This window comes from Sceloporus occidentalis, unplaced genomic scaffold, assembly GCF_023333645.1.
Source record: "Sceloporus occidentalis isolate IW3139 unplaced genomic scaffold, rSceOcc1.0.p SCAF_2, whole genome shotgun sequence".
NCBI classification, from domain to species: domain Eukaryota; kingdom Metazoa; phylum Chordata; class Lepidosauria; order Squamata; family Phrynosomatidae; genus Sceloporus; species Sceloporus occidentalis.
Window position 1 is genome coordinate 269,266,381 of NW_028316982.1, and position 21,041 is coordinate 269,287,421.

The 21,041-nt window shown below is 43.1% G+C and overlaps 1 protein-coding gene across 2 annotated transcripts in view; it reads left to right on the plus strand.

Annotated features, from left to right (window-relative positions):
- MAP6 (microtubule associated protein 6) overlaps positions 1–21,041 on the plus strand; it is a 66,981-nt gene that overhangs the window by 21,420 nt on the left and 24,520 nt on the right. For both annotated transcript variants that reach the window (XM_089513019.1, XM_089513018.1), the window contains exons 2-3: positions 12,895–13,108; positions 16,986–17,188. In XM_089513019.1, the coding sequence (XP_089369145.1) occupies positions 12,895–13,108; positions 16,986–17,188 (417 nt within the window). The remainder of the gene's footprint in view (positions 1–12,894; positions 13,109–16,985; positions 17,189–21,041) is intronic.

Below are 21,041 nucleotides of genomic sequence, written 5' to 3' on the forward strand. Positions count from 1 at the left end.
CCTTGAGCAAATCACAGGCTCTCTGCCTCATGAGGATGGCAATGGCAACCCCCTTGCTGAGAAAACCCTGTGATAGGTTTGCTTTAGGGTTGCCATAGATTGGAAACAACTCAAAGGCAAACACTCACAGTTAAAAATAGAGCAGAACCTATTAAAAGCCCTTTCTTTTAAAACTTTCAGTTTTCAAATGCCTGTGGAAATACTGTAAAAATAAAAATAAAAGTATTTGCTTGCTAATGTAAGGACAACAAGGAGGGGACCCTAGGGAAGGAGTTTTAAAGTCTAGGGGCAGCCACTGAGAAGGCCCTGTCTTCTATCTTTTCCATCAGATTTGCCCTATGAAAGTGATGGGACTGACAGAAGAATCTCAGGACCTGGGCAAGCTCATATGGGGAGATATGGTCTACCAGATAGGTGTTGTTGTGGTTGTAGTGTGCTTTCGAGTCATTTCTGACTCATGGTCACCTTATTACAGGGTTTTCATGGCAAGTTTCTTCAGAGGGGTTTTGTGCACCATTTGTGCACTCGGGCGTCACAAGCACGACGCAAAAAGAACCCGCTTTTTGCGGGTTCTTTTTCCACCACCGGGAAACCTCGCCGTTTGGCAGCTGAGGCTTCCTGCTGGCGGAAATAAAGGTGGCGGCAGACTGCCCTTTTTGGGCGGACTGTATCCTGCCAATAATATGTTCCGTCTAGGAAACTCTAGGTCCTCCAGCACAACTCTGTCAGAAGTTGACCATAGAGTGTTGGAGAACCTAGAATTTCCTGGAAAAAACACTTCTCTAGGCATTTGTAGGTCCTCCAGCATGATTCTGTGATGAACCTCTGGCTAGGGTTGCCATAAGTCCGGACCTCCAAAACGGGACAAATGTAGGACACACTTTTTTTAAATGGAGGACATGTGAAAAAATTGATGATTTTTAAAAAATGTTACTATAAATGTATGTTTCTTAGGCATGATCAAAATGGAGGACATTTTGGCATTATTCCTAGACAGATGATAGAAATGTTCTTCCTTTTCTGGCCAAACTCCCTCCCCATTCCAAAACACACACAAAGCACATTTGGGCATTTGCAAACTGACTCCCCCGCTTGCCACCCATTGCCCCCACTTCCTCGCCGCTTGCCTCCGCTTGCCCCCCCATGCCCCCGTTTCCTTGCCACTTGCCTGCGCTTGACGTTCCCTGCCCCCGGTTGCTCGCCGCTGCCCTCTGACCGCCGGCCCGCAGGGAGTAAACAGAGGAGAGCTCCTCCTCTTTAAGATGGCCGGCCAGTGGGGGCAGAGAGCTGGAACAGCCCTGCCCCCTGCTAGGAGTCATAGACTCCTGAAGCAGGGGGTGGGCTGTTCCCCTATTGGCCAGCCCAGCCAGCCAGCCAGCCAACCAGAGGAGCTCCAGGCTCCCACCAAGCCCTGCGCGCGTCCACGCAGAAGTCTTTGGGCTCGCGGGCTTGTGGCGAACACCGCGGCGGCGGCGGCGGCCACAAGAGGGGCCGCAAGAGGGGCCGCAGAGATGGAACAGCCACATTGGTGCCGGTGGCGGCAGCGGTGGCAAGTAAGAGTGGCCGCAAGTAAGAGCGGTTAAAGGCGCCGCCGTGGCGGCGCCCTAACAAAACCGGTGGGGGTGCCAGGACAGAGCCAAAACCGGACCGGGACCGTGCAGAATGGTCCAAAAGCGGGAATGTCCCACCCCCACCCCCCCGGGACATGGCAACCCAACCTCTGGCAGATGTTGACTGTAGAGTTGCACTGGAGGACTTGGAGATTCCTAGAGAGGTGTTCTCTTAGGTAAAAAGAAGTGGTTTTTTAAATCAGTTTTTCCACATTCACAGGGGTCCTTCACCCCTCACCCCAGCAAATGTGGAGGAGCCACTGTACTTAATTGAGGTTATGTCTGAGTGGGCTCAGTTGGGAGCTGTATGTGACCTCTATGTGCCATTTCCTGTCTTTGCTCTGTCTTAGGTACATGGCTTGCTGATTTTTCTACTTTTATTTTATTTTATTTACTTCATGTCATGGATACTGTAGCTTGAGGAACACTTGTTGTAATCCCATGGGTTTGACACTCCCATCTTGTGGATGCATCTGAGGAAGTAGACTGAAGTCTACGAAAGCTCATGCTGCCAATTTCTTTCTTTCAGTTAGTCTCAAAGGTGCTGCTACAAGATCTCTCTATTTACTGTTTCTACAGACTAACACGGCTACATCTTGGAATTCTATCTTGTGGGTTTCAGTAGCTGCCACAGTATCAGAGGGCTTGGCCATTTCATTCAGTCAATGTAAACCTGATCCAAGCTGAACATGATCCAAGAAAGTTAATACACTGGTGCCTCGGGTTACGAAATTAATTCGTTCCGCCATTCCTTTCGTAACCCGAAAATTTCGTAACCCGAAACACTTTTTCCATTGAAAATAACTAATGCGTTCTATGACCTCAGACTGAACCTGCAAGTCAAAACAAAGTTACAATAGAGGCCTATTAAGCTAAGTACCCTACAATACAATGTAATACAAAGTTGCCTGAGGCACTAAAGAGCTTAAGAATGACTTGCAGGTCCATTCTAAAGGTTTCTAAAGGATAAAGAAAAAAAGTTTTTTTTCTTACCTTTGCTGGTCCTGGCATCTCAGAGTGAGGCAGGAGGAGGAGGAGGAGGAGGGGGGGCAGCCAAAACACCCAAATTTAAACCCAGACAACCAATTCAACCAATTTAACCAATTCAACCAATTCCCTCTTGTCCTCCAAGGACAAGGGAGCCCTCTTCTTTTTGTCACCGCCGCTTTTATCTGTGGCTTTCTTGGGAGCCATAGCTCAAGCCTAAAAAGGACAAAAGGCACAGACACTGAGCAAAAGCCACAATTGGAAACCACCCCCACCCCCATGGTCACACTCTCTGGCCCACATGGGACCAAGGCCAAACTTGCAAAAATCGATGCCCACACTTTGAAATCATCACAGCCATGACCAAACCACCCCAGAACCCAAACTCAAAGGCCATAAACCCCAAATCTAAAAATGCAACCCCATGGTCACACTCTCTGGCCCACATCAAATCAAGGCCAAACATGCAAAACTCACATCCCACACTCTCAAATCATCACAGCCATGACCAAAGCACCCCACCACCCCACAGCAAAAGCATGGTCACACTGTCTCACCCCACAAGAAGAAGGTAGAAATCCATACACCTACCTGTACGTACAGAAATTCCTGATGGCAGGTCTTGATCCGAAGTGTACACCTGGCACTGTACACGTACAGTACAAAGCCAGAACAAGTCCAAAGGCAGAAAGCCAGAAAAAGTCCAAACCTCCACTGGAACCACGAGTTAGAGTTCAGAAGCAACTCTTCCTCACCAGTCCACAAGGCCAGACAAAGGGGGCAGATCAATGGAAGCCGGCTTTTGTTTCTGAAGCCAGGCCACCCCTCCCCCAATTTCGTTAGCCAATCCAGATGATCAGCTTGATTTCTCAAGCCAATCAATACTGCTAACGAAATTCGAAATTCGCGCCAAAGCTAACCCCTAACCCAGCCCCCTTAGCTAAGAGAAGGCTTTCCGTTAGCACTGGAAAGCCTATAGCTGCACTTTGCAGCATTTGAATTTCGCGCCGAAATGAATTTCGTAACCCGAAAAATATTTCGTAACCCGAAACAGTTTTTGCCAATCCAACTTTTTCGTATCCCGGAAATTTCGTAACCCGATCATTTCGTATCCCGAGGCACCAGTGTAGTTTGACTCCTCCATTGCCCTTCATGACAAATAGTGTCTACTTTTTATGGGGCAATTGGGTGTTGATGTTTTGTTGTCATCTGCCTCCAAATCAACCTTGACTCATGGTGACCCTATGGAGGAGACACCTCCAAGAACTCCTTTCTTCCATTTCTCTACTTAATTCCTGCAATCTCACGCCTGATTTCCCATGACTGAGTCAATACATCTGGCATGTGGTCTTTCTTTCTTTCTTTCTTTCTTTCTTTTGCCCTCTACCTTTTCCAACATGATTGACTTTTCCAGTGTTCCATGCCTCCTCATTATATGGCCAAAGTACATCAGCCTTCAGTTTAGTCATCTTGGCTTCTAAGGAGATCTCTGGCTTGATCTGTTCCAATACGCATCTGTTTGTTTGGTTTGTACTTTGCTGGGGATATATGTTGTTTTTTGCTATTTCTTGTTATACTTTTTCATGTTGGAAACCGCTGTGATCTGCACAGGAACAGCGGTATATAAATAAAAAATTTATTTATTATTATTTATTTGTTCTTTTGGCTGTCCATAGTATCCTAAGCACTGTTCTCTATCACCACATTTCAAGTGAGTTGATTTTCTTCTGTTTGCTTCGTTTACCGTCCACTTCTCACATCCATACATAGTGATGGGGAATACAATGGCTTGGGCAATTCCAACCTTTGTGCTGAATTGTAAATCTTTACTCTTCAGTAGTTTTTCTAGCTCTTTCATAGCTTCCTTTCCCAGTCCCAATCTTCTTATTTCCCGACTGTAGTCACCATTCCTATCTATATTTGATCCTCAGTATGCGATTTCTTTAACTATTTCATTAAATATTGGGTGTACCAACCTGAATACTCTCAGTGTTTCCTTTTTATTTATTCCAGGCAGCAAGAGCAACAAATCAATCACATGAATTTGGTATAATGCCTCTAGTGAAACCCCATGATGTTCTTCTTAGGGTCACCATAAGTTGGAAATGACTTGAAAGCATGCAACAACAACAGCTTACTTTCAATTTTTTATACTGTTTATAGCCAATCATTGCAATGATGCATTTTAAATTTATGTTTAAAATGTTGTTGTTCGGTTTTAGTGCATTCTTTTTGTGAGCCGCCTTAGGTCCCTCTCTGGTCTGGGGGAAAGGCAACATATTAATGAGGTAAATAATAAAAATATAATAACAAGCATAACTTCAACAACTAATAACAATAATTCCACACCCTCCTATCATGGAAGCTACCAATAACCAGGGACTTCAGCTTGAAACCTACTTGTAGTTCCAACTAAAGCAGACCCATTAAATCAATGCGATTTACTTACATGTTGACTCACCAATCCACAATTCATTTAATGGGCCTACTCTACTTGAGCCTAACCAATTCTAAAAGAGTGGGATTTTCTTTTGCAACTTCTGTGTGAAAGAGGTGAGAAGATGACACGTGTCAGTTTTGAAAATATCATTTTTAGTTAGAAACGTAGTAGAAGTATATATTTATTTAACTTTTTTAAGGGTGTATTTAATTATACATTTAAGCCATCAATAAGAAAGCAAGAACTCAACTTCTAGCATTTTTTGTGCATATCTTAATGTAGTTTAGCTTAGTGGCTAGTCTAACAAAAGTACAGTAGCTAGTTTTCTAGGGCTGTATCAACACTGGAGAAATAATGTAGTTTGACACCGCTTTAACTGCCATGGCTCCATACTATAGAATTCTAGGAATTGTACTGTAGTTTGTTGTAGTTGCACTAGAGCTGTCGGACAGAGAAGGCTGAACAGCTCACAAAACTACAGTTCCAACAATTCCATAGCCTTGGGCCATGGCTGTTAAAGTGGTGTTAACCTGGATTATTCCTGCAGTGCAGATGCAGCCTAGGTATTTATGCAATTACATCTTATGTTCTTTGCATTTGATATGTTTTATATATGTGTATTTTCTTACATATTTTTTAAAAAAGAGACTAACCAAGTATATGATTCTGATATCACTGTTTTGGGCTTATACTCCTACATACTGTTTTGGTTTCTGCTCTTAAACTTGGCATTACCTGGGGCCTCCATATGCCTTAACCTAGGATTACCTTGCGGTTGGCTCAATCAAGGTTCAACACAAATGTGGATTTTGGAATTTTTCTTTCCCCTTTTGCTGCCAAGATGCCTACATTTGCTTCTTCTTTTTTTTAGTGGGACTTGAAGCAAAGAGATTCTTGGTCTCTTATCAACTGTGGAACTCTGCGTGGGTTGCATTTATTCTTAGCTGCTCATGCTTACTTGTTACATTATTCATACGCCTTTTATTTTTTTACGATGCTCACGAGATGAAGCTTTTAATGAAGGCGCACTAAACAGCACATCCCTTCTGATACTCAGCTGGGCCTCCTCTTTTTCATTTTTTTTGCATTTGGCCCAGACATCACTAGCAGGTCCCAGTGGGAAAAGTAGGCTATTGAACTGTTGGGAGCTCAAGATTAAACCCATTAAGAATTGCCCTCCTTGTTCGGAGCAAAGGTCCAGAAAGTCATTCCCCAGCCAGATGATCCTGGATGCTCACAAGCAGCACATGAGGGGGATAGATGGCATTGCTGTGGGTGTCTTGTGCATGTATGAGCAGTTGGACTTTTCTTTTTGAGTCAAAAGGCCCATGTTCATTCAATGTCATTGTGCACAATTTGAAAATATTGTTTTAAATGATTGAACACAGTGGAGAAATAAGTGAGTCCTTGATATTTGCTGGGGTTTGATTCCAGGACATCCCATGGATACCAAAATCCATGGATGTTCATGACCCATTAAATACAATGGCTAATAAAATGATGTCCCTTGTATAAAATGGCATAAGTGAAGATTAACAGCACTTGTTGTTGTGTGCCTTGACGTCATGTCCAACTTATGGCAAACCTATCATAGGTTTTTGTTTGTTTATTTAATTGTTTTGGTAAGAGTTGTGCAGAGGAGGTTTGTCATTGCCTTCCCTGGAGGTTGAGAACATGCGACTTGTCTAAGGTCACCTATTGTGTTTCATGTCTGAGTTGGGATCAAACCCTGGTTTCCAGAGCAGCACTGTAGTTTGCCAAAAAATAATATGATCTATATCAGCAGTTTCTATATTCTACTTCTCTGCAGTGCAATCCCATAGTTGTAATGCATGGCATTCTGGGAGCTATAGTCCAGAGAAAGAGAGAGAGAGAGGAACTTTAGCAGGCCCTGATCCATAGATCCCAGACCATTCAGCAGATGCTTGCTTCTGCTGGTGAATTTCCTTTTCCAGATCAGGAGACTTGTACTTTGCTCTTTGAATACCAAGAAAATTCATTATTGTGATGGTACAATTTGCCAATTAGTTGTAGCCCTAATGTTCACGGTGTTTCTAGGGCAGTCTTCAATGACTAACAAGCTGTTTGCTGCTAGTCTGGAGTGTGTGTTGAATATTAATGAGCTGCTGGGTTTTAATTAATGGCTACGTTTCCCCCCTGGGGGAAGGCCACAGCATTAGATGACCCATTGATGGCTGTCACTCTCATAAACTGACAAGTAGATTGATCAGCTGGGTCTATTGCTGTGGAAGGCGCATACCCTATTTTTCAAATGAATAGGTTTTTCTTTTTTCTTCATGGAAGCTTTCACACAACAAGTTAAAAGAACCACTTGGGACCAGGATTCGAAATACTTTGTTTTTTGTTGTTGTGTTGTTGTATATGTTATTGCGTATCATGTCTTCTGATGACATGGTCAAAGTGCAATAGCCTCAGTTTAGTCATCTTGGCTTCTAGGGGGAGTTCAGGCTTGATTTTCTGTTGGACCCATTTATCAGTCTTTTTAACAAACCATGGCATCTGTAGAATTCTTCTCCAGCACCATGTTTCAAATGAGTTGATTTCTTCACTGTCCAGCTTTTACATAGAAATCACCATTCCATGACCAATCACTATTATATCACATCTTTCTTTTCTTTCGTATTGAATAAAAGCAGCAGTCACACTTTTGACTTAATAAGCAGTGCGAGACTTAGCTATGGCAATGAAATCAGTGTTGGATAGAAGTATTGCAACATAGAGGTTGGCGGATATAAGGTCCAAACAACAGTCCTTGGCATGAAAATGGTTAGAAGCCTCTCTGTATTTTTGTTGGCGAAACCCCGCAAGTCATGGTTGAATTCTGTCTTTGCCTCCTGTATTTCTAAGGATTTGTGATTTATTTCTCAGAAGTGCATGGATTTCTGGGGCTGAGGATAGTGCTATAACTAACAATTAGCATTTCTCAGAAGTGTATGTATTTCTGGAGCTTAGAATGCAGATATAACTCATAGTTATAATGGTTGTATGTCACCTACAACACCTAAGGCAGTATGTCTCTGTATATTAGTTGGTGCGGAGAAGGATAATGTAGATGCAATCGGGTCCAGCTGGTGTTTTTCCTATGAGCTAATAGGTGGCTGCTCTGTCAACAGAATGTGAGGCTATTTCTGGGCACAATAATTCAAAAAGGATGTTGACAGTCTGCAGTGTGTCCAGAGGAGAGCGACCAAAATGGTGAAGGGTCTGGAAACCATGCCTTATGAGGAGAGACTTAGGGAGTTGGGTATTTTCAGCCTGGAGAAGAGATGGTTAAGAGATGATATGATCACCCTGTTTAAATATTTGAAGGTATGTCATATTGAGGAGGGAGCAAGCTTGTTTTCTGCTGCTCCAAGAATTGAACACGGAACAAGGTATGGAAGCTATAGGAAAAGAGATTCCACCTCAACATTATGAGGAACTTCCTGACAGTAAGAGCCTGTACGACAGTGGAACAAACTCCCTCGGAGTGTAGTGGAGTCTCCTTCCTTAGAGGTCTTCAAACAGTGGCTGGATGGCCATCTGTCGGGGATACTTTGATTGAGATTTCCTGCATGGCAGGGGGTTGGACTGGATGGCCCCTGTGGTCTCTTCCAACTCTAGGATTCTGTGATTCTACTTAGATCTTTGGTCCCGTACACCATGGTTCTTCCCACGTTCTGACATTCTGTAAAGTTCGGTAGTTCTGAGAGATGCTTCTTTTGAGCAATTAAAAGCCCAATATTGTAGCTATGAATGCCCAAGTATTGCCTCAAAACTAGGGGAAGTATCCTATTATTGATGCATCTGCACCCAAGTGTGGCTAGTGTGTATGTGTGTCTTTTTATATGGGGCGCAGGGTCAAAAGCCTCTCCCTAGAGGGGATAGGATAGTTGGAAGAAGAGAAAGCAATGCAGGCAAGGAAAGAATAATGAAGAAAGGAAAAGTAGAGGATAAGAAGTAGAAAGTGGAAGCAGGGAAAGGAGGTAGTATTAAGCATAATGTAATAAGTATAAAGTATAGGAAAGAGGGAAATATATGAAGAGCAGAATAATGGAGAAACATGGAAAGATGAAATATGGAAAATGGAATAAGAAGCATTGAAATAATTGTAGATAAGAATACCATATGTATTTGAATAAGTAACCATGTATTGTATATGTATATGCATTTCCTGAGGGTTTTTTTTTTTTTCTGGGTAAGCCTCATGTGAAATTTGTATAAAATAAAAAAAATATTGAAAAGAAAAGAAAAAGAAAGAAAGAAAACCTCTCCCTGACAGCTGTCAGACCCTAAAATGGATTGCTGCTGCGGCTTACCAGTGGGAAAGGAGGATGGGAAATAATTCAGATGAAGATGTAATTGGTCTAGGCTCCTTGGGGAAGGAAAATGAATGGTACACTCCATCTGTGAGCACACTCTCATTTCTTTTTCTCTCTGAGCTGAAACCAACTGCTTCTATGTCTGTCTGGGAATGCTGCCAGCACCCACACAAACACACACTGATAGTGATGGCTCAGCAAGGAAAACAAACTAGGCAGCTGAGAGACAGTCTATAGACCTTTCTATAGTCCAAGAGAAGCAAGCCACAAACGAAAGCCAGGGTCAGGATACCAGAAGTCACAGAAGCCAGTTCAGTCCTAGGTCAGGGAAGCCAGAAGGTTTGGAGTAGTCAAAGTCGTACCAAGGTCAAAAGTTTAGGGGCAGACAAGGAATCAAGGAGCATGGCGTTCACGGAGCCAGTGCCGACAGCAACCACAATGAAGGAACTACAATAAACTCTGGCAAAGGGGTCGGCATTCTCCAGATGCTTAAATGAGAGACGCCCTCCTTTGTGCCAGCTGTTGCTTATCTGCAGATTGCCTCTCTGGAAGCCTCTTGGATCTGCACAAGCAAGAACTCTCAGCTCTCCTTTGCCTAAAGGAAGGAACCTCCATGCTTTGTTCTTCCACAGGGGCAACACTAAGCTGCTGAGCATCTGGAGGGGACCCCATAGAGCTAGGGTCTGGCTGAGCCTCAACCACTGGGGCTGGAAGATCAGGGATGGGGTCTGGCAGGGCAGAACTGGGACCTGGTATAGCCTCAATTTCCTCTTGCACCCGAGGAGCCACGTCTTCCTCCTTGTCCTCCTCTTGGCTGGCCATGACAACGTCTTCTGAATTGCATTGTATCTCCCTTGTATCCCTATTCGTAAGCAGCTGCAATGGGGTCCATATTGTGCCTTCACTATTACTGGATGTGCCTGCTTGATGTAGGATCTTAGCCTAGGGGTTGAAAAAGTGAGCCCTCTTAACCCAGGAAAAAAAACAACATCCTACATAATCTCTCACCTGGGGACGGGTGGTAGTATCCTTTGAAGCACCAGAGAACTTCAACCCCCAGAAGCCCTACCCAGTTTGGCTGATGGTAAGGAATTATTGTAGCTGTAGTCAAAGTGTCTTGATGTCCAAAGTTCCCTGACCTTGCTTGGAGTTTCTGGGGTGCTCTCTACTAAGTGAGGGATGGTGTTGCTTTGGTGACCATGGACTCTTTGTCTGCCTGAGTCCCAGGAGTGTGCCCAAGCTTTCCACTCCCAAGATATTCCAGAGATGAATTGTGCATGGGGAATGTTATCATTAGCGTTGGCAGATCTCAGGGCCTAGATCTTCCTTTCTCAAAGAAAGTAAGAGGAAACTCACAGCAAGAGAAATGTTTATGTGGTTAGATTTGGTGTCATTTATTTGAATGGTGTACTTTGAGGAACTCTGGTTGATGCTTAATGTATTATGTGTAACACAAGGGTATGCCCCTTGTGACATCATCCTTATAACATCGTCAGAGGGCTAGACCTTATGACATCATAAGGGGGTTATCCCTAGGTCTCAGTGTCAGTGGGGAAGTGAATCTGCTCTGTGTTTTAGTCCAAACTTTAAGCATGGAATCTGGTTGTTGATAATGCCCCTCTGTATTTCCCTTGCCCATACCATTGTACCTTTTTAGCCATTGTGCAGTGAACATATTCACTCTTTGGTTGCATGAACAGAGTTCCAGAAGAGTAACCATTTTACATGAGCCTAAATCCTATTGTTAGTTCCATTGAATTCAGTGGGTTTACCTGTATGTTGATTCTTAGTGTAGTAGAAATCACCTGTCAAACTATGGCGGCCCTATGGATTTCATAACATTTTCTTTGGCAATGAATACCCAAAGGTGGGTTGCCTTCTTCTGAATACAGCCTACATCACCTGGTAAAAAAGGTTAGGCCTTTTAACCAGGCCTAACCCTGTTTAGCTTCTGAAACCAGATGGGATCTGAGGCCTTCAGACTATTTAGGCCTCTGAATCATTATAAAACAAGTGATTAAATGAGTCTAGTTGGGACTAACCAACAGGATTCCAACTGTGTGGTTGCACATACATGGATGGTGTGTAATCATGTTTCAGTGCTTTCAGTGTCCTCCTTGATTCACTGTGATTGCAGAAATAGCCAGTGCACATTTTCCACTGAACAAAAGGGTGATGAGCAGGCACACTGGCACATATTGGTTGCACAGTGTTGGTATTCAGTAGAAAACTGGTGTAACCATTGCATAGCTATTTGAGTGTAGATTTGCTCTAAGCAAGCACGATGGATGAGAGCCAGTCTGATCTAGTGGTGTGAGTGTTGTACTGAGACCAGGTTTCAGATTCCCACTTAGCTTTGGAACCCCACTGGGTGACCTTGGGCAAGTCACACTCTTTCAACCTCAGAGGAAAACAGCAGCAAACCCCGCTGAACAAATCCTTTAAAACTACAGTAGAAGATATGCCACCCGAACATTAGGAAGAACCTCCTGACAGTAAGAGGTGTTGGACAGTGGAATATACTGCGTCAGGGGGCCTTTTAAACAGAGGCTGGATGGCCAACTTTCAGGAGTGCTTTGATTGTGTCCTGCGGCATGGAAGAATGGGGTTGGAATGGACGGTCCTTGGGGTCTCTTTCAGCTCTGTGATTCTATTATTTTAAAACTTGCCAAGAAAAATTCCTATGATTTCAATAGCAATAGCAAGTACATTTTTATACCGCTTATCAGTGAACTTAAGCACTCCCTAAATGGTTTACAAAGTGTAAGCTAATTGTCTTCAACAAGCTGGGTACTCATTTTAGCAACTTCAGGAGGATGCAAGCCTGAGTCAAGCTTGAGCCCTTTGTCTGGTATTGAACTCGCAATCTTGCTGTTTGTGAGTGAGTGGCTGCAGTACAGGAATTTAACCACTGTGCCACTAGGGCTGTTAAAACAATTTAAGGTTGCCATAAATTGGAAACAAAATGAAGGCACACAACAGCAACAACCAGAACCCATGATCTAGGATTTTGGCCTAACAGTTTGGTGCTGTGACCCTCACCCCAAATGAATTGAAGACCTCGGACAACTCCTTTAAAGCTTAGAGCAGAGATGCCCAAACTTTCCTCCTCCAAGTGTTTTGGACTTCAAATCCCTGAAGCCTCAACCACTATGGCCAATGGTCAAGAATTCTGGGAGGTGAAATCCAAAACACTTGGAGGATTAGAATTTGCACACAACTGATTTAGATGAAAACCCTGAGGCAGTCCACTTTCTCCCCTGCAGCATAGGAACCACCTCTGCTACCTGTTGGCACTAGACTAGACTCCAACTTCTGGTCCCCCATTGACTTCCAAGTGTTGCCACAAACTTTGGAAGACTTGGCAACCTATGTGTGTTAGCAGGCTTTTCGCCAGTATCCTTGGCAAGACTGGCAAATTTGTTCTGGTTACCATGGATTGCAACTTGGGCTTCTCTGATCTTGAGCTTTTCCTACCAATCTTTTTTATTTTTAAATTTAATTCTGCATTCTCACCAATCCTTCCCTTCCCCAGAAATGAATTCCGACCATGGACGGACATCAAGCCGGTGAAATCCATCAAAGCAAAGTCTCAGTACAAGCCTCCAGATGAGAAGATGAATCACCGAACAAGCTACAATACCCAATTCACCGCGCAGGGCGCTAAGCCCTGGCCAACGGATAACAAATTCCTTGAACACAGGAGGATACGCAGCCTCTACAGTGAGCCCTATGTGGAACCTTCAAGGGTAAGGAAGATGGGGAAACTGGAGGGAAATGTGATCTGTCTATGGTATAATTCTTTTGGTTTTAAAAAATGCAAAATGAAAGAGGATGTATTCAGGAAAATTTCTTCCGGTTGCTCAGTATGGATTGTTTATGTGGTTAGATGAAAGCAGGTTAGTGCATCCATTCCATGTCAAATGGAATAAATGGTTTCACTCTCTGTTCTGTAGGCCAATATCTTCTGAAGCCAAACCACTCTTCTGGGAGGCTTTCCTGGGAGTCAAACCACACTTTTGGGAAACTTTTCAGGAGCAATTTGTCTTCAGAACAAAGTGTCAGTTCTTCGTGCTTCTAGTTTTAAAATAAATCTAGGTGGCCTTTTCTGGGGATCAAACCACAGTTCTGGGAGGCATTTTTGTAAACAGTAAATTAACTGTTTTAATTCTAAGTTTACTGTTAACATTTCTGTAAACAGTAAATTAAAAATGTTTACAATTAAACGTAAAAACAATTAAAATCACCTCATAAAAACATTAAAATCCTTTCAGAGGTTGATTATTCCTTATCTGGAATTTCAAAATTCAAAATACTCCAAAATCCAAAATTATCTACATGGGTGGCTGAGATAGTGATACCTTTGCTTTTGTCATGGTTTAGTGTATAAAAACTTTGTTTCATGCACAAAATTATTAAAAATACCAAGTATAAAATGACCTTCAGGCTATGTGTATAAGGTGTATACAAAGCATTAATGAATGCCGTGTTTAGACTTGGGTCCCATCTCCTAGATATTTCATTATGTGTACGCAAGTATTCCAAAATAAGGGAGGAAAATCCAAAACACGTTTGGTCCTATGCATTCCAGATAAGGGACTCTCAACATGTACAAACTACCAAAAATGTAAAAGACAGGCAGGCGGCAGGCAGAGACATTTTCATTCATGCAGGCTTTTACCATATAATCATGTCAGGGAGGCTTTTATATAGGATGTGTGCTACAGTTATATATTTTTAACTCTGTATGTTTTTGTCATTTTATACTCTTTTTAGCTGGTATGACTTTAATTGCTTTAATATTTGTATTGTACAGTTTTAAACAATTTTATCTGTGAGCCACCTTGGGTCCCTTTCTGTGCGAAAGGCGGCATAGAAATGAAACTAAATAAATAAGAAAAATAAAACATCCCCAATTAAAAAAAACAACCCACCTACTTATACATTTAAAGGCCACTTAAACAGAAACCTCTTTGCCTTGTAAAAGGAGAGCAAAGAAGGGGTGTGAGCCTGGTTTCCTGTGGAAAGGAGTTCCAGAGCTTGGGAGCAGCCACCAAGAAGTCTCTTTCTTGTGTCCTCACCAAGAAAGCTTATGATAGTGGTGGGACCCAGAAAAAGCCTTCCCCTGAAGATCTTAGGACTCTGGCAGGTTCATATGGGGAGACAGGATCTTTCAGATAGTTGGCACCCAAGCTACATGGAGATTTTCAAGCTTCTCTGGAGATGTATGTGGCAGCCAAAGATGATGGCTCTGTGTAATGCAAGTGTAAGTCCCTTTTTGGATGGAGTGCAAGGGGCCGTTCTCTTGCCCTTGTGTTCCATCACAACTGCCCCCAGACAGCTGCCAAGCCCTGTAAGTAGTTGATGTTGCTTCTTCTTGACAATAGGGAAGAAAGGGAGGGAGATGCAGTCTAGACATGAAGGTAGCAGCTGAAAGGAAGGTTGCATTTCATCCTTCAGTGAACCATTGTTTCTCTCCATCCCCAGCTGTGTCCAGCTGCTATTTCATGGTCTGCATTCCCTTCTCTTCCTTTTTCTCCCCCTGCTTGTGCTCCTTCTTGCCAGAGGGATGGGAGGCATTTTAAATCATGACATCTATTTTATTTTATTTGTATCCTGCCTTTATCCTAATAATAATAATAATAATAATAACAATAATAATAAAATTTATTTGTATCCCACCCCTCTGAGAACAATCGGGGCGGCTTATACTAGATCCAGGGCAGCTTACAATCATTTAAAAACAGAGAACAGTCAGCCAAGTATCCACAAATTCTTTATACATAGATTCAAGTATCCATGGCTTGAAAACTTTTCCAAAAATATCTATAAATTCTAAAAAGCAAACCTTGATTTTGCCATTTTATTGAAGGGACACCATTTTACCATCCATTGTTTTTAGTGGGATTGAACATCCATGGATTTTGGTATCCACAGGGAATCCTGGAACCAAACCCCAATGGATATCACTGTACTGTTTTTTTTTAAAAAAAACCCAAACCTATCAATGCAAAAGTTAAAAAAAAAACCAATTACAGTTCCTTTGTAAAACATGGGGTTAAAACAAGAAAACACACAGTTAAAAGAGTGAAAAGGATTTTTAAAAATTTAAAGACAGATAAAAACTCTGCTTTGTTGAAGCAATTTTTGCCACATAAGTTATCAGCCAAAGACCTGCCTGAATAAATGGGTCTTTGCTGGTGAAAGGAAAGGAGAAGAGTGGTCAGATGAACCTGCTATGGGAGGAAATTCCACAGCCTGGGAGCAGCCATGGAGAAGGTTCCCCCCATGTCCTGCTTCAGATGGTGGTGGGACCAAGAGAAAGACTTCTCCAAGATCTTGAAACTTGGGCAGGCTCATACAGGGAAATACAGTCTTTCAGAGAGTATTGACCCAAGCCATGTAGGACTTTAAAGGTCATAATCAGTGCTTTGAATTCTGCCCAGAAATGGACCAGTAACCAGTGAAGCTGTTTCAACAGGGGCGGTTGTGTGTTGCCTGTTTGCTCTAAGCTCCTGGGGGAAGGAAAAAGGAGGCATACTTTACCCTCATTTCTCTCCCCTACCAAGCTGAGACCAGTTGCTGGTAGGAATCAGTTCCCTGCTCCTTCACTTCCCAATGGTAAGAGATAGCCTCAGGAGCCCCTCTTGGGTCTTGATAGTGGTCAGACACTGTAGAGAAGCAGAACTGCCTATGCAGAGCCACACACAAATGTAGGATCTCAACCATTCAGTGTTTATGTGGATGCTTTCAAGCCCTGTTTCACAGTCTGCTTAAGCAGGGTGGAAGGTTAGGGGGCTACATTTGTCTCCCAGGACACCTTGGAAGGCCACACAAAGCATAACTACTCCCATGCGAAAAATAATCAAAACTATCTGTGCTCCCAAATGCCCTCTGGGGGACTCAAAGGGGACATTTTCACCATGTTTTTGGGCCTTCTCGGCCCATTTTACGCTCAGGAGATGGCTTTTTCTAATATCAGGAAGTGAGCAGAAGTCACTCTGGAGGTTTTCTCACAGCTAAAAAAACCCAGCTTACCTTTTCCGGTTTGAATCCTCTTCCGGAATGCAGCCGGATAGTATTGCTTGCATTTTGCCACTGATGCTGCCTCTCACCTAAAAGCCACCTAAATCCCAGCTCAGCTGGTCAATTTGCAAAGTCAGGAGCTTCCTGGCTTTCCAAATCGGCCAGCTGAGTGCAGCTTCTAGCTGGGTTTTAGGCAGGTTTTAGGTGGGAGGCAGCATTGGCAGCAAAATGTGAGCGATAATATTCGGCTACATTAAGGGCATTTTGCAAAAACAAATTGACCCCAGGGGGTCAACAAATGGTCCTGTGGCCCATATGTCCCACTTTGCTCACCCCTGGCTTATGTGACTGATACTGATTGTTAAGAACCACAGAATTATGATTTGATGATGATAATGATTGTTATTACTATTATATTTATTTATATCCCATCTTTCTCCCAATAACGGGACTCAAGGCAGGTAACAATCTACTCATTAAGAGTACAGTAAATGACCTTCTTGTGTCGCTTGGCCGTTCCTCTCTAAACTGCCACCTCTCCTTGTGTGTTGTGCGTATTTCTCTTTGCGTCGGTGTGGTTTGTCGGTCACGTCCGCCCAGGTGGAGAAGCCGAGCCCACAGCCTTCTAAACCAAAAAAGACGACCACAAGCCATAAACCACTGAAAAAGGCCAAAGATAAGCAAATGGCATCCAGCCGGGCGTCAAAGAAAAAGGGCACCACCGAGAGTCCCAGCGGAGCCAACGCAGCCGAGGACAAGGAGAAGAGCAAAGAGTTGAACAATAAACTGGCCGAGGCGAAAGAGTAAATTTCACTGCACTTAGTTGCTCTCTCTCTCTCTCTCTCTCTCTCTCTCTCTCTCTTTCTTTCTCTCCCCACTCCCCTCTTTCTTTCTTTCTTTCTTTCTTTCTTTCTTTCTTTCTTTTCTTTTCTTTTCTTTTCTTTTCTTTTCTTTTTTTGGCATTCCTTTATTTTATTTTTCAAAATAAAGGCCACAAAATTAATTAGAGGCCTCTAATCTGCTTGTGTCCTGATTGTATCAGAGGCTCTTTCAGTCTGATTTCTAAGGAGGATTAGAAAGCCGAATTTCAGGGGGTTGGAAATGGAGAAAGAACAAGGAAAGGAAAGTGAGGCAAGAAGAAGCATAGTGGATTACAGGGGTTTTCTATTAAATGGGCACTAGGAATTATTTAGGAAAGGGATAGAGGCAGAATTCGAAGGTAGGACTTTATGGCAAAGGGTTTTTTTTTTTTTTATTTGAGCTATGCCTGGGATGTTGCTGGACTGAAGCTCCTGGCGGCCTCAGCAACATAAACTGCCAGCATAAACTGCTGATAAGGCATTGCATTCTTATCTAAATTATACAGATTATTTCTACATGGGCATTACTTCATGTCAATTAGTGTATTTAAAAATTATGCATATTTTGTCGTTCCCTCTCCCCTTTGGTGATGCACCATCTCTTCCAAGTAACAGAATTTAGAGAAGTTACTTTGAGGGACTACAAGTCCTAGATTCCTTGATGAACATGGTGATCAAATGGCTGGAACTTGTAATCTCAAAAAGTCTCCCCTCCACCCTGAACTCTGCCAAGCAGTCAGCATCATCTGAAGTTTAGAAAGATGCTTTGAGACTCAACTTAAGTGAGTTCTAACAATGCAATCCCAAATACGGAAAACACACACAGAGGAAAAAGGTTTCATCTGTTGCCCCCCCCCCCCAAATTTCTCCACCGTAACAAGTGAGGTAACCAACACATGTAACTTATTTTATTTTATCCTTACTATGTAAAGCGCTGTGCAAACTTTACAGTGCTCTATAAATAAATGTTAATAATAATAGAAAAAATAAAAAGTTGGCATTGATAAGACCCAAGTAGAATAGCTCAGTTGAATTGCTAGAACTTTCCTAAGAATTATCAATGTCCCATTGATTCATTAAGTCAAGTGTAGATGGGACTGACAGTTGGAATGTAGCCTATTATATTTAATTGCTGATTGGCCCCAATTTGTCTATTAGTTTTTGAAATCACACCAACAGCAAGACAGCTAGGGATGGATAGGGACAGAAGGTCAGGGACCTGGTTGGTATAGAGATGTTGGACAAAGGAGCCCTAGAAACCTTTGAAAATTGTAAATTCTTCTTCTTTTCTCTCTCTCTGTCTCTCTTTCTCTCTCTCTCTCGACTATGAGAATTTTTCAAATAGTAAATGTCCATTTTTGGAGATAGTTGAGAAACAAGCAGAAATATCATTTGCTAGAATGCCAGGCTAGGAGAACATATCTTTAAGGGGTGGGGGTGGGGAGCTGTATGATAAAGGGGTAGCAAATATTGTTGGCTTAATTTAACTGAACCGAATGCAAAAAAGAAACAAATCGTAGTGCATTGTGCGTGACGTGTTCTCTATGGCTCGTGCCTGAACGCTTTTGAACTATCAAGTATGTGTAATGAATTCCGTGGTGTATTTCCATGTGTAGCTGTATTAGAACTGTAGAGTATGAAGTGTAGCCAGGATTGCGTGTTTGTAAGGGGAAGCGCAGGGAGGGAGGGAGGGTGGTGGGTGCGGAGGTTACCGACCTCCAATGCTCCAGAGGAATTCAGGAATAACCGTCAGGAAGCAGCGGTGTAGAAATAATTGCAAATGTGATGCATTGTTTGTTTGTTTGTTTTTTCCGCATGCTTTGTGGAAGAGCGCCATCGGTTGATCCATAATGCTCATTTGCTATTCAGAATGCTTTTGTTGGAAAATGCACTGCATGGATATTGCTTGATTATACAGTCTTTCCAGCTCTGAAGAGGGTTGTGCAGAATGTTTAGAGATGCTGCCGCTTCCATCCGTGACGTATTCAAAGAGAACTGGGCCTCAGTGAGTTGGGCCACAATCCAAAGGGGGTTGTATTCAAAATCCTGGAGGATTGTTCCTCTCCCAAGCTCAACCTGCCACTGAACCTTGGAATCCCCAAATGTAAAACGGTGGTTTGGTCTACTCAAACGCAGCTTCCGAATAGCAGTTTTATTAAAGCAGCCTGCTGTACCATCTCTCCATTGCATTTCCTCCCCTGAGCAAGGACCTTATCACACGGAGGGACTTACATTGCCAAACTGCTTCAGAAGCACAAATGTGGGATCATCCATCGTGCTTCTAAAACGTAATTGAGGTTTCCTGCTTTCCTTCTGTCTATGACACGTGCATGGGGAAGCCATTTTTTAAATAATGGGATATCCCGTTATTCCAAAAAATGGCTTCTCCTGGCTTCCCCACGCACGCTTTGTCGACGGAAGGAAAGTGGGAAGCCTCAATTACGTTTTAGAAGTGCACTGGATGATCCCACCTTCACACTTCTGAAGCGGTTCGGCAACATTTTGGCAACGTCAGTCCCTCCATGTGATAAGGGCCCAAGGTTTCCACTGAAGTAGAAAAGTCCTCTTTCTTATGCCATTGATTTTAATTTGGGGGTGCACAGAGGGCATGTGTAGGGATGGAGATTAGAAAGAGTTTGCTGCATTCAATCTTCTAACCCCTGATAATGGTACAAAATAACAACAACCACATAGCTACATTACCCATTCACATGCCCAGCTTGCTGCCCTGTATCTGAGCTGAGGTAGGATAATTCAAGCAGGAATGAGAACAAGTCAGGAAAGTAGAAGCCTTCCCTCACTTCTCCTAGGAGCAAATAGCAACTTCTGGAAGGAAGGGGAGATTTTTCATCCAGGCAGTGGCATGGGAAGAAACCATGAACCCACCCATGAGCAATGGCCAGTGGCAGCTGTGTGAGGGATATGATGAATTTACTTAGGTTTTCAAATAGTTTAAAATGAGCTGTCCATGATATTGGGTATTGTCCCCTCAAATAGGTCCGGCCCCTTGGATAGCTCTTTTAAAATCTGGAATGAAGCCCAGAGTGCATTCACTCACCAGCTGCCACCGCCTTGCATAGGACCCCCCCCCCCCCCACACTACTGGTTGAGGTTGTTGTTTCAGTAGCAGGAATTGGGCCCATTACATGCACATAGTTGACTGAAAATGCACACAGTGGACTGAAATCCTCTTGACACACACATGGGTAATACTGATTTACTCTGTTATGTGTCCTTTTGTGGTCATTGCAGAGGGAGGCATTCACTACCTACTTGCACAATGACCCTACCCAAAGGAAGAGCTCACCTTCTTCTAAGGGTCACCCTTTTTGTGGCCCGGGGAGGCAGGAATCAACAAGTATCTGGCTATGTTCCCATAGTGACAATGGCACCATCCTTCAGGACTTTCAGAATACCCTTGTCATTATGTGGCTGGCTGTAGGAACATAGCCAGATACTCTTTCACTGCCCCCTATCCACTCTGGCCCATTGAATGGCAATGTTGTGGGGGATCCAAGAAGAAGGTGAATTCTTCACATAGGGAGAAGAAGGAGCAGACAATCCAGGATCTCAGCGAACTGTCTTAACATATCAGCTGGCATCCCATTGGTTAGTCCCAACTAGAGTAGGCCTGATGAATGAGGAATCATCATGTAGTTAAATTCCATAAATTCAATAGGTCTGCCCTAGTTGGGACTGACAATAGGATATGGGTTGTTGTCTGTTCCATTCAACACGTACCTGAGCAGGAATGAAAAAGAGTTACTCAGACTTTCTGCAGGATGCTACTTTGCTC